The sequence below is a fragment of the Macrobrachium rosenbergii genome, chromosome 17 (genome assembly GCF_040412425.1).
Source record: "Macrobrachium rosenbergii isolate ZJJX-2024 chromosome 17, ASM4041242v1, whole genome shotgun sequence".
Lineage (NCBI taxonomy): Eukaryota > Metazoa > Arthropoda > Malacostraca > Decapoda > Palaemonidae > Macrobrachium > Macrobrachium rosenbergii.
The window spans coordinates 8,589,646-8,604,392 of NC_089757.1; the positions used below are offsets into that span (position 1 = coordinate 8,589,646).

At 34.2% G+C, this 14,747-nt stretch overlaps 1 protein-coding gene across 3 annotated transcripts in view; it reads right to left on the reverse strand.

Moving 5' to 3' along the window:
• Positions 1-5,108: 5,108 nt before the first annotated feature.
• The window catches only part of LOC136847715 (insulin receptor-like), a 273,218-nt gene continuing 263,579 nt past the window's right edge, over positions 5,109-14,747 (reverse strand). For all 3 annotated transcript variants that reach the window (XM_067119573.1, XM_067119574.1, XM_067119572.1), the window contains 4 exons: positions 13,279-13,443; positions 13,004-13,077; positions 10,632-10,738; positions 5,109-8,318 (listed from right to left, as the gene is read on the reverse strand). In XM_067119573.1, the coding sequence (XP_066975674.1) occupies positions 6,934-8,318; positions 10,632-10,738; positions 13,004-13,077; positions 13,279-13,443 (1,731 nt within the window). In that variant the 3' untranslated portion in view covers positions 5,109-6,933. The remainder of the gene's footprint in view (positions 8,319-10,631; positions 10,739-13,003; positions 13,078-13,278; positions 13,444-14,747) is intronic.

The following is a 14,747-nucleotide window of genomic DNA, read 5'->3' on the forward strand; positions in this document are numbered from 1 at the left end:
AACAAGTCACATTTGATTGTTTTGTTTTTAATCATAGGTATACCATGAAGCAGTACAAGAAAGTTGATTATCGTTCCTCTTATATTGGACGTTCCTTAAAACTGTACAATTCTGTTTACTGTTGTATCTGGTATTAAGAGCGTTCCGTAATCTTGTAGAACACAGTCTGCATACATTTCTGTTGCTGTTCCTTTTATCAGAGGCTTTCTTTCATTTGTCAAAGAAGTTATGCAAAATAATTCCAAAACGGCTTGGCATTGCTCCTCGCCTGAAGGGTATTTCGTAAAGTCGTACAGTACTGTTTCTCCTTCTGTTTTTGTTATAGACATGAAGAGCTGTCTTGTCTTCAGGTTTCCATTAGTAAGGAATCTCTGTCAGCAATAAATTGAATTTTCCAGGTCAAGGACTGAAAATTATGTCATAGAAACATTCACTTATTTTTTATATAATGTAGGAACTCGTATTTATTTACCTGTTAGGCAGCCTTCTATACATTTATTCCAGTTTTGTTTTTTAAAGGGGGAATTGAGAAATCTGTGCAAAAAGCCGTTTTTCTTTGATTAGTCACTATAATTTTTTTCTCGCTTTTCTGGCTTTTACATTTTAAGCATTTTTTTCTTACTTATGATACATGTCTTTGTGTAATGGCTATGCAAAGATGTAGTCATTTTGTCTTTGAACCACAGACACACATACATCCACCTATATATATATATATATATATATATATATATATATATATATATATATATATATATATATATATATATACACATTGTTAAAATCTTTTGTACATACATAATCTACAATTTCATGCGCGGAGAAAAAGAAAACACCATATGGTAACGAAGAACCACATTGGTTTCACAAGAGATGTCTGTCAAAAGCTATATGAATTATACATTGCCTTTCAAATCACGACTGTTATTATAAAAATAACCCTGAGCTCGCGGTTTCGTAAGGCGTATCTCGCGGTGTGAGTGACGCATCCCACCTTTGATGCCAAGACCAGGCATTGAGCTCCCGATGAGCAGCAAACAGCTTCTTGGATTTCGTAATTGTGTTGCATCTTTAGGGCTTTCAATTCGCTCCTTAATTTTCTCGTGGTGTTGGCTAAGAGGTTGTTCCGTGGAAGAACTCTGCCATATCACATTGATCTAATAATCTCTCTCTCTCTCTCTCTCTCTCTCTCTCTCTCTCTCTCTCTCTCTCTCTCACACACACACACATATGAATGTTATAACAAAAGGATTGTCCCTTTTGGATTAGACCTCAGATGACTACTGGAAATTTGTTGATTCTTCTTGATTCTCGTCAGTACGAGTATATACAAAACGCATTTCTCTTTCACCTTCTCTGTTTTGCATAAAAACCTAAATATTTGAACTGTTATCACACGAATTTAGGGAAAGTAACCTAGTATACTTTCTTGCTCTCAAAGTTGAAAAGTGCTTCTTAGCCGTGATTTTTGTTTTGGTCTGGAGAGTGTGTGAAGTGTTTTCGATATTCTGGTGCTTCGCTCTACCTAATTCATACATAGCCAGAATTGTTTTTATGCCCAATTTAATTTTTTCATGTGTTGGCAGGATAATATTTACCCAGTAGCCGCTTTATTTAGTTGATCAAAGTAGCACTTGCAGATAACAAAATTACTTGGTCACAGTTTTTGAGGTACAAAATAGCATACAACAGAGAAGCGAAGAGTTTTTTTTCAGGAATGGTAAATATTTCAGAGGGACAATCTCTTGAGTTACAAAATAACCTACAACTGAGAAGACTAGATTTTTTGGGGGGATACATTTTAATCCACAAAGCAGTGAGAGAATAATTTTTCGTGGATAAATACTGGTAGAATTTTAAAGACGAGTCAGATTCAAAATTTGACTTCAGAGAAAGGTTTGTCAAATCGTAATATCATCATACTGGATCCAAAGAACATTTGCTTAGTTGTCATCTTATCTTACTGGATCCAAGGAATGTTTGTCAATAGCCTCTTTCCTAACGGATTCAGGTAATGTTTGTCAAATGGGCACTCCTGCTGTCTTCATGAATCATTTGTCAAACTGCTGGATCTGGGTAGGTCTGTTCCAATAAGTGCTATTAAATAATGATAGAAATTCTCATTAGTTTTCGCTACTATAAGTATAGACTGTTCGGTCAAGATTAAAATGAGAATTTTCCTACTTGTAAGGCAAAGAATCCTGAAGATTTGTTATGAACAGTTTCATAAAAGAATAATAATAATAATAATAATAATAATAATAATAATAATAATAATAATAATAATAATAATAATAATAATTATTATTATTATTATTATTATTATTATTATTATTATTATTATTATTGGGAACTATCAGTCTTTGAGTATTTCCAGTGTAACAAAAGGTCTGAATTCAACATTAAGCAGCGAGCTTTCAGGAGTCTGTTCAGAGCTGAGCAAACTTTAGGAATTTCTTATAAAGATATAACTTTGGAACTCTGATTGCTATGGATTAACACAAGTAGAATATTGGGGATTGAACTTAGAGAAAATTTTCCAAGGCAAACTTTCTTATTGGATCTAGAGAACATTGACTTATTTGTAATTTGGGTCCGGTTAACAATAATTGACTTGAACTGTTTTCTGCTAAATTTGATGAGAATTTGTCTAGTTACTCATAGCAACTTGAGGAATATTTCTGGAACTTTGTTAGTTCGTCTTTGCTAACCAGTGAAACACCATTTTGTTAACAGATTATTTTCTCACTTTTGGTTAGAATTTCTCGTAAACCCAAGTGTGCTATAATTGATTATGAGGTGTAACACTTACCAGTTCAGATGTCGAGCTCGCTATACTGCAGGTCGTTCTGTTAAGCATATATTTAGTTTTCATTAACCTCATGTTTCTAATCTTATAAGAAGATGAATAACATTTAAATGACCAAATTTTCCTAGATTCATCATTTTTGTTGATTGTGTATTTTTTTCTGTTCATGAATGAGTAGGATGCGCTAATGTTAATTTCTTCTCTTCGTTGTAATGGTGAAGTTCCATGTTCACTGTTATACGGCTCGCTTGTAATTTCTAAACCCCTTTATAAGTTTTCGTTTCAAAAGATAATTTAAGCCAATAATAAAGCAATTAAATTGGCGATTTGCTGATCATATTAATTCCTTTACATGCATTAGTAAATCCACAAGTTTAGTTTTAGACTGAAATGATAATTTAAGCTATTCATCTCATGAGCAGTGTTAAGTTTTAGGCTAAATATAATTGTGGGTCATAATCTAAAGGAATAACTTGCAATGTCATTGGAGCCTGCTGTACGAGTTATTCGAAATGTGTTAGATTTAACACAGAACATGGGATTTTAGCAATTCGTTCTCAAGAATAAAGCCATTTGTTCAGTTTGGAACTGAAATTTAGTTTAATCCCATTTATTAGTGAAACCATGCGGCAATTTTCTTAAGCCGTGTTCTCTTTTACGTTGCAGCGAAGAAATCTTCGTAGGCGGGATTTCTCAAAGGAATCAAGTTGCGAAAATTTCTTTTCTCTTCGTGTTTGCTCTGGACAGGAAGACAATGAGGCCGTTTGATCTTTCGTTGCCAGAGATCTGCTTATAGACTTCCAGAGTGTGCTGGCGTCATTTTACGGCTTGGCTTTATGATAACCGTGCCACCTCCCCAACCCTCTGCTTTTCGCTTCCGAATTTTCCTCATATAAGTTAATTGAAACATTTTAGAGATCGTTCCTTACTTACTAGTTAGGAAGCGTGTTTCAGATATATTTAATCCTTCTTTAATTAATATGTAATAACTTCTATCTTTACTCGGCTCCATAACGACGTCAGTTACCAATTTCCTAATGCGAGCTCAGCTTCATTATAGCAAATATTTCTGCTACTATTACTAGACAAGAGAAATAAGCACACTCTGTTCTACAACCGCTACAAATCCATTTGCTGCCCACTTCGTCTGTTTTCTAAACACTTGAACAGAATCAACAATGAGGTTAGAAAAAGGTCTTGCCTTGACCTTTCGACTTGAGGCCAAACTTTTAGATCACGAACTAAAGCAATACTAGACAGTGAAGAACATTTTGCTATTGAGAGAAAGCCTTTGCTTATAATCATAGCCATTATTGAAAACGCATTGCAAAGTAACAAAGGCTAGTCTTCTGGGAAACTACGCCGTGAGTGACGCTGTGAACCGTTTCGTTTCCTAAATATTCTACATCAGCTGTTTTCCTAAACTATTTTTGTGTGGTGTCTAGATTCGTAAAGTCACAAAAAAAGCTTTCATATTAATTTTTACTATATGTTTGTTACACTATTGATAACTTTCTGAGCAACATTATTTCAACCTTATTTCCAATTCAACATTATTCGCTTAAGCTGTGGTAGGAGGCATTGTAAGTTTTTGAAATAACAAGCGAAATTTCACATTCTTCACGTGGATTTTGGTTTGGTCAGTTTCAAAAGAACGCTGTACATTTACCACTGTTGAATGCGTCATTTAGGAAATTATTTTCAGAACTGGAATTTGAAATTACGAGTTGGAATAATGGAGGAAGGCTTAGTGGCTTAATGAATACCTTTTTAGGGCTATTCAATTTCGCTTCAAGAATAATTACACGAAATGTACAATAATTCAGAGGTATTTTCCTGATTCGCAAAGAACACTGGGAAATGACGATTCTTTCCGAGACATTTTTTTTCATCATAATTCGTGTCTTACCCATTACTCTTTCAGGTAATTCATATTAGGTAGCAATGAAAATCTCAGTTCCTTTAACAGTCTTGACAAGGCACGGCAATCAGCTTAGTGTTTATCGAATTAATAAATGTTAACACGGTTGACTTACTCGATAAGAAGAAACGATTGCTATAGTTGTTTGGATAGTTACGTCTATTAAATTAATAGCTTGAAGCCGAACGCCATTTCACATGGCATTTATAGCGCTTAACCATATCATAGGTGTTAAATATCTGTAACTGTTACAGGGAATATCAGGTAGTAAGACTGTGATTTCATTTATAATTATCGCTAACGATAATCGTACGTGTAACTTTACCGTCACAGTAAACCTAAAACAAGAAAAATAGTTTTAAAGGAAGTAAAACCCTCGTTATTTATACATTTATTACAAAGAACATTGCAGTACAAATTCTTCATATAAATTGCACACAGCCAACAATGTGAGTACAGCCTCTATTTTCACTGGTGGACATTAAGTAATGTTGTAGCACACTGGAATTGAGGTTATTATGTATACACATACATACACAGATATACAAATTAATTTTTAAACATGCATGCATTCGCGCAAGCACACACACACACACACACACTCAAACACATACATAAGGAGAGAGAGAGAAAATGAGATACAGAGAGAATACACAGTAAAAAAAAGACAAGGGACGAAATTATAGGGAAACAGGGAACGTAAAGAGAAGAGGATGTAATCGCAATACGTGTAATTAAACTGCAAATGATATATACAAAATTTTAAATAATACTGTACCAAGGAAAACCCCAACATCACTTTCATTTTGGAACGTCTGAAATAACCATAAATTAAACATAATTTTGGCAGTTTTTTGTTTCATAGATAGTATTGAAATACTTTTTTTTTTTTTTTGTCATTCCACATCATGAACGTCTAAGGATGAGTTAGAAAATTTAATGTATGAAATAATCGCCATAGTAGGAAACGAGCTATGAATTATTTCACAGTGGTATATGTATAAATCAGCTAAATAGACTTTTCATCACAAGATAACTTACATTAAAATAAGTCGCTAATGATGATTAGGCACTATCTAGTGTGAAAAGATAAAAACATAAAATACGCAGAAAATTATATGAATTCATCAGTATCGTAGTTTTCACGAACAGGTTACTTCAGAATTAAAAATTTTTTTATTGCAATAATGACGACACATTGTGCAAAAAAAGTGCACGCTGAAACGCCTGATCTCTACACAGATTTATAATAATGAAATGAAAATGAGATAATCATGTAAAAACTAGAGCAAAAAACTTCCTAAAATGTGAAAATAAAAGAAACAATCGCGTTATTCTTTTTATTTGTTTTGGGTGAAGATAACTGTGAACTTACGATGATTAGGCCTTGGCATAGGCAGTCTGCAAAATGGAAATAAATGTTCTTTATGCACTTTTCATAGGCTAGCAAAAGCATATACAGGCACACAGAGAATGCTTTTCGCTAGTGACGTCATCGACGCAAGGGTGTAGACTGGAAAGTATTATGCTTCTGCATTTGCTGTTGTGGTTTGATAGACCTGGCGTCGTATCCAGGAAGGGTGGACTTAAATTTTTATTATTTAATTGATTAGAAAGATTACATTTTATCTCTCTCTCTCTCTCTCTCTCTCTCTCTCTCTCTCTCTCTCTCTCTCTCTCTCTCTTTGAAAGAAAGCTGGAAGGCTCATGAGTTTTTTAAAAGCGAAGTCTTGTAGGCTGTACTCTATCAAGAAAGGACACTGCTTGAACGGCAAGATACTGAGAAAACATAATACCTTTTATTTACGACCATGATTATGCTCTTAAAAGCAACTTCCAGTCATTATCTATGTACACCACTTCGCTCCAGAATTTTCCTGTTAAAGCAAAAAAATAGCAGTTTTTTTTTTTTACTACACCAGGTATCCAAAGACTTTCTTGGTCGTTCTCATTGGTGAATGAAACACTGAAAAGAAAAGCTAGTGACACTTCTCAAAATGTAAACAATTGGCACTAACATTAAGCTCGGCGGATCTAGCGTAGGTCTTTTATGTTGAATGCACACTTTAATTCGGTTAGACGGTTCATATAAAAGTCTTATTGTCTTGACTAACGATTTCTGATGACTACTGGTAATTTAAAGCACAATAGTTCACTATTCGGAGGCAGCAGAAGCAAAGATCCATGGCAATTCCAACAAGGATCATAGCAACTCAAAGTCCTCCAGGGAACTCATTTTTCGGCGGTGGCAGCTCTTGGGGTCTGCTCTGCTCAGCGTGGTGCTTCTGGAACTCGGCAGTGATGCCACACCGACGTGCTCCCGAGCCTTTCTCCTCTTCGGTCTGGCGTAATGTTCCACCACGTTCAGAGGGTCCAGTTCGTCTAGTAAAATTTTGCCGCAAAAGTTTTCATAGATTTTTCTGTACCGAGATTTTGGTAACTCACTACCTGGAATGACTGTACTTTGAAGTATTGGCATGTTTTCTAAATGATTACCCTTGCTATAAGAATGACTTAAATAACTGTCGTCTGTGGTAAGAGGTCGTGTTATCATTGTTTCTAAACTGTACCTTCTACTTTTTGCTAAATAAGGCTCTTCTGGGGGCTTCTGCTGTATATGACGATCACTGCGACTGGCAATAATTCCGTCTTCATTGTCATCACAGTCGTCATCTATTTCGTCAAAATCACCACCATCAGCATCATCATCATCATCATCATCATCATCATCATCATCACAACTCAAAAGAGATTCACTGAGGTGGTTTTTGTGTGCACTAAAACTACAAGATTCAATAGCACCTGCTTCTGTCGGGACAGATTTAGAAGCCATCATGGTGTCGGCTTCCGTACTTGGCAGTGATGGTTGCATGTTGTAATATTGGCAATCCTCACTCGCTGGCGATGTTTTGATTATGTCGTCGCTTCGGGAGCCCAGCTTTAAGAATGACTTCCTGTCTCTTGTTGGGGATGCTGGTATAGAGATGGAATGATGTCCTGGCAATGTTTGGTTGGTAATATCAACGATGCATTGAGGATAGGAGGATGATGATCCAAGTGCAGCAGGGAGAAGAGTGGGGATTGAAGTTGATGGCTTCAGAACAGGAGAAGAGGCTCTTGCAAACACAGGTAATGGGACACGGAGGCCAGGTGACAACTGGCTCGTAATTGGTGTTAATGGAATCATGGATGGTGTCAGAGGGTTGCTTGCTGGTGTACTAGGCGTGCTCAGCTGGAGTTGGGCATAAGGCAGATCCTTGTTGTCTCCAGGTATGACTAACTGAGGGGGAGGATTCTGCAAACCAGTCAGTTTTCTACCTGGATAGGACTGGATAACAGGATTCTTGGCAGGTAACTGACATGGCGACCTTTCCTCCAAAGTAAAATTGGTATACAGGTGATTCTTTGGAAGTAGAGACAAGTTTTCGTTACCTTCCTTGAGCACTGTAGAGGTACGGCAAGAACTTGGCTGTATTTCAGCGATTTGAGTCAGTTTGGCGTGACGAGATTTTTTCTTTGGCCACTGCCCTTTTCCCTGGAACTGTTTGTGGTCAAATCTACATTGAGTGAAGTCCTCATCTGAGCTCTCTGGAAGGCAAAAGAGAAAATCTGTAATTTCGATGATTATAAGTAAGGAGAAATTTTAAACAAATTGTTTTCCGGTTGATTTCTGTTTTCTGGCTTGTAAGGGAATTTTGATGGAAATGAACATAATTCTGTAATTACTTGGTACAAGGGTGAAATGAACTGTGGGTGTGGTCAAGTTTCTTAAGCTTATTTGATTTATCAGATATAATGAAAGGGAAAACTAGTATAAACAGTTTCTCAACCACTGAAAAACTTCATTCCTAAGAAATTTGCAATGATACTCTTACTCAGCAGTGTCTCAGGAGAAAAAATCGTGTTATACAACTAAACTGGTAAGATCTTGATTGCACCAATTTGTGAGAAGATGGTGTGCCTAAATAAGAGGCAAAACTTCGGAAATTTTTGTGTTTAATTAATACGCCAAAAGTTTATGAAATTACCTTACGTTATGGAAAAGAGAATTTTATTAGTGCACACTAAGCCAGGAAGGGACAGAGAGTAATGTCGCTTAGAAAAGGAAAGAATGGTGTACACTCAGTTAAGGATATTATTTTAGAGAACATTCTATTAGATAATTTGTTGTTTGGGCGTTTTATTTAGTATGCCTACAAATGCACAAATATATGCAAAAATCTCTTATTAATACCGACGATCCTAGTAAATAACAATTAGGAAAGTATAAGACCACTTGTTTCTTGCTGAGTAATTAATGGAAATTAACAAACAGAGGTTCACATTTCATCACACACACACACATATATATACTGTATATATATGTATATGTATATATATATATATATATATATATATATATATATATATATATATATATATATATATATATATATATATATATATATATATATATATGTGTGTGTGTGTGTGTGTGTGTGTGTGTCTATTAGTTTGTCTTTATAAATGTAGCTGCGTGCTGAAAAATGAGTTTTTAAGGGTTCCTCTCATAAGCAAGTAAATGGCAGTGAAAATTTAAAAAAATACATTGTTAATGAACCTGTCATCTCTGGGACAAAATGCATCACTGCCTACGTTTGCTTACTGATGAAACATTTTTTGGATACACATATATAAGTTCTTAGATGTTATGTAAAACTATCTTCCCATATTGTGTAAAATATATGTAATATTAATCCATTTGTCTGCACATTTACCTAGCAGAACTAGTTTTAGTGAACAAAATTTAAAGATCATTGGAAACCATTATCTTTGACGTATTACTTATGATTTCATTAGTTATGGCAGATGCCACTAAGTCTATTTTTGTTTTTGGAGCTGACGGTAAATTTCCGCAACCGTTATCACAGAGGTAGTCTTCATTTACTGCTTATGCTGCTCAGAGCCCACCACTGGTTGAAAGAATATCGGCTGCCGCTACTTGAGATCAGTTTTAAGAAGCTGACTTGGGTTAGGTCAGTAAAGAAGCACACTTTCGTTCAACGCCGAGAATAAGAGAGCTGTGGTCAATGCCATATAACCGGAATAAATTCTAATTCCAAAACAGTGACAGAAGTCGTTCATATTCAGTGAAAATAAAACAAAGAATTGAATCGTAGGATTTGGAGGTCCAAGCAATCACAACGAAATTGAGATTAATATAGAAACGACTCGAAATGACATTAAAATCAATAAGAGTAATTTTCGCATCGAAATTAAACGAACAGGACAACGTGAAACCCCAACAAAGTATAAAATAGAAAGATATACATAAGATTATCGACCGGGAGAATAAAGCAAAAGTAAGCATTAAAGTAAAATTAGATATGAATGCCACTGATCAAAAAATTACTCAGTGCCCTATAGGTTACAGAAACAGGCAGACTGAACAAGGTCATTATGAAACAACTGGAACTCAGAAAATAAACAAGGGAAACTGAACATAGCAATGTAAACCAATGGAAAAAATCAGGATCATTATAACGGTAACTGAAAAACATTTAGAAAAAAGAAGAAATATCACTTTTAGGGGCAAAGTGAGAAGTGATATTACGAAAAAAATTTTTTTGAACAGAGATCAGGTTAAAGAAAATAAATAAGGGCAATGAACTAATGCATACACACATACATACATATATAAATATTTATATATATATATATATATATATATATATATATATATATATATATATATATATATATATATATATAATATATATATATATATATATATATATATATATATATATATATATATATATATATATATATATATATATATACATTGAAACCAATCAAAGCAAAGGCTAAAAGATACCAATAAAGCATATGCCAGCATCAAGGCATAAAAAAAGATCTTACCATTGCTAAGATCAGGAGACGTGAGAAGCGCTATGTCGTCACTCTCATCTCCCTCATTCTCTCTGACCTTCTCAGTCATGTAGCCGTCTTCCTCCTTCGGTTTGTACCTAATGAATAATATTAAATTTGAATCTTTAAGTGTCCCAAGTAATTTTAGGGAATGAAAGGCGGTTTGACATATTCCGGTGGTTTTTTTGACCTTTCAGTGGGACATGAATTAAACGGCGTGTTCCTTGGCTATTGTAAAATCCCTTGAAAGAGAAACGTATATAAATTTTTGACATGAATTAAACTGATTGTTCCTTAACTATTGTAAATTCCCTTGAAAGAGAAACATGTGTAAATTTTTGACATGAATTAAACGGCTTATTCCTTGGCTATTGTAAATTCCCTTGAAAGAGAAACATATATAAATTTTTGACATGAATTAAACTGATTGTTCCTTAACTATTGTAAATTCCCTTGAAAGAGAAACGTATGTAAATTTTTGACATGAATTAAACGGCTTATTCCTTGGCTATTGTAAATTCCCTTGAAAGAGAAACGTATATAAATTTTTGACATGAATTAAACTGCTTGTTCCTAGGCTAACGTAAATTCCCTTGAAAGAAAAACGTATATAAATTTTTGACGAGGAGAGAGCTCTTTTATATATCTAATTGTTGTCGTAATGTTTCATTAGGACTGAAGGAAGGACTAATTAGTCAATTTGCTGATAGTCTGGGCTCCCTTTGAAGAGAACAGTGTACAAAGACCAATAAAAAATTAGTTTTGCGTTATATTATTAAAGCCTCTGCTGCAGTTTTCACTTTTTTCCAGAGCAAAAGAACAGATTTCGGTTGGTTTCACTGACACCGTCTAAGATAAATTACTCTGTTTGCAAAGCTGTGATATTTATGTATATGGATTCGTGCTTCTTCGTGTGAAGTTGCAGTATTTTTGTATGAATGTCAAATATTTTTATGCGAAATTTCAATTTTTTTTGTATAAGGAAGCTTCAATATTTTCAACAAAAATGAAATAACTTCATGTGAAGCTGCAATATTACAATGTGAAGTTATATAATTCTTACATTAAATTGTGGAATCCAGTATGTAGTTACCATTTCTCGAAGGTATATGGCAAGCAAATATTTGGTTTCCTTGCCTGGAAACGAAGTATGACTGTAAAATGCAACGCTGGATAAATATCTTTACTTACGGCCCATATGTGTCGCACAGGCCGAGTGCTTCTGCAAAATATGTCCGATACTATGGAAGCAAATCGAGGTTTCGCTATCATGGTATTTTAGACTCTCTCTCTCTCTCTCTCTCTCTCTCTCTCTCTCTCTCTCTCTCTCTCTCTCTCTCTCTCATCAGTTATTAATTCATTACTTGGTTATTCATTCCCATTTATCATAGGCCTCTCTATATTATGCTGTGATTTAAGGTCTGCCTAGATTGGCTGATGCATTAATATATTTTTATGATTTTTTTTTTCAGGCGGGCTTGACGCTTGCCAATTTATCGATTTGAGATAACCGAAAAAAAAACGGTCGAAATAAGACATAAACTCTTGACTGATGAATCAATTCCAGGAATAAATGAAAGTGCGATAAGGATTCAAGTACTGATTTGTCTTTGTTACTGGGAATTTAAGAAAAGAATATTTTTGCCACGTTTCAAAAAGCAAAATTGCATCTACTATAGGGAATTGAGTTGGTATAATCAGAAAAGAAAAAAAAAAACTGTTCAGGTTCATGAATAATGACGACGAACGTTGCTTCCTGCTTCTACCTGCTCCAGGTAATTTCTAATTAATCGGCCAATTAATCAGTCTTTCTTTTGAGGTGGAAAACAGATATTGCTTTCGAAAATCAAATGAAAATTCTGGTTGTTTTTGCCTTGAAAATTTCCCTAACTTCCTTTTATATTCTTTATTTTCGATTTTTTTTTAAATTAAAATTAAACGGTTAAAGGTATGTAATAACATTACGTGAGATGACAATCAATGGGTCTTTTTATGTTAATTTACACTCAGTAATTATCACCTGAGAATGGTTATAATTTAGGATTTGATTTTCAGTTTAGTGCAAATCATTTATTTTATTGAACGTTGTATTTACGGTGTCTGTTGCACTAGGTACAATATATATATATATATATATATATATATATATATATATATATATATATATATATATATATATATATATATATATATATATATATATCAATTACGACGCTAATTTAATCAGTCAGTTAAAAATCCTGTGGTAGATTAAATATCTTATTAGTGACAGTTTTTGGCGTCGTTGCCTATTGATAAAGTTACGCCAGATGTAGCACTAAATGAGTCAGTCACGAGAAAAAAAAATAATCCCAGCAACTCACCTCGAGTAGTCACTTAATCTCTTGTGGTAGAAGGAAACCTGCTCAAACTTTTGCTGGTAATCAGAGGACGTTTGCTAAAGGAAACAGAAATAAAATAATGAACATGTAAGTAAAAATGTAAACGAATAACGGACTGGAATGGAGGCAAAGCTCTGGATATGAAAAAAGAGTATAAACAATTATTCGTTAGGCAGAAGTACTCTGTTATATCCAAAACTAAAATACTCATGATAGATATAATCTTACGAAAAAAGTCAGCTACGATCTCGACTCACCTTCAGGAGGTATTTGGTGATGGCCAAGAAGCTGGGTCTCTCCTTCGGGTTGTAATTCCAGCACTGCCTCATCAGCCGTTGGAGAGGCAGAGGACAGTTTCTGGGGCGTCCCAGAGTCGCGTACTTCTCCACTACTAGGCGGATGACTTCGTCATTAGTGTGGTTCTGAGGGAGATGTTTCATATATATATATATATATATATATATATATATATATATATATATATGTTTGATTTTAAGTCACGAAAAGGTAAAAACTTGATGATTATAAGGACAGAGTTGCAGCCACGAAGCTGCTGTGACTATGTCTTGGTAATAAGACGAAAGTACTTAGCATCTCAATTGTTACGCTTTTCCTTCGTGGCTGTAATTTCAACAACTTTTAATACATATTTCGAATAAAAAAAAATAGTATATACTCAATAAAAAAAATATGAAATTAAACAAAAACCAATGAAAGAAGATTTAGGGAAAACATTTTCGATACTTGACAAAGGAAAAATAAGACAATATAGCAAATAATAAAGAAAAAAAATATGTAAAACTCGAATAGAGAAGACGGCAGTAGAAGACAAAACTGAAAATTTTTGATTTCCCATAAGTAACGATGAAACTGCATTTACAGTAAAAGTCTATAAAACTACATATAATTTCCCAAGTAATTTGACCAGACTATGGGTAATTGCCTTTGTATCGCCAGAAAACTGCATTTAATTGTGGAACGATCGTGTAAAATTCAACTTATATGTCATTGAAATCTACAGAGATCTTTGATTTAGATTAAATATGAGAATTGTAAAACTGTAGAAAGAATTTTGATTTAGGATTGTATGAATTTGTGGCAAAGATAATATGAAATGTTGAAATCTGGTATCTGCATCAGAACTTTAGAGATTGAAATAACTGAGATTTTATTCACAGTTGTTTAAATAAACAACTTATATTCATACATACATAATTAGAGAGGATCATATCTTGCACAGAACCGTCTGAATGATGTGGAACAATAAAACAATGAACCCATAAAATTATTGTAGACATATAGGACAATACTCAGAGCACAATTGACGATAAACGCTCCCTATTTTTGAATGATATTTGCTGGGAAACTGACCTTTTAAACGAGACGTTCCATCCCTGTAATTTGATGGCAGGAAAGAGTAAATAACCGTATAGTTTTCAGACACAAAGGTATTTAATTATGAACTCTGAAAATCGACCTAAACTGTGAGCTGTCATTTTTTTTTATCTGAACGCAGATGTAAAATGGAAATTGTTCGGTCCGTCTTGTTGTTTTAGAATTGCGGTATTATTGACAAACGCGTGGGATGCTATTTCGCTATTGTTACCTTGCCGAAGGGATATATGTATTTGATTCGGTTCGCATATCTGTCTGTTCATTGCCCACATGGCCGAATCGTAGTTTAATCAGCGTAATTTAATCGTAACAATTGCGATGCATAAAGAAG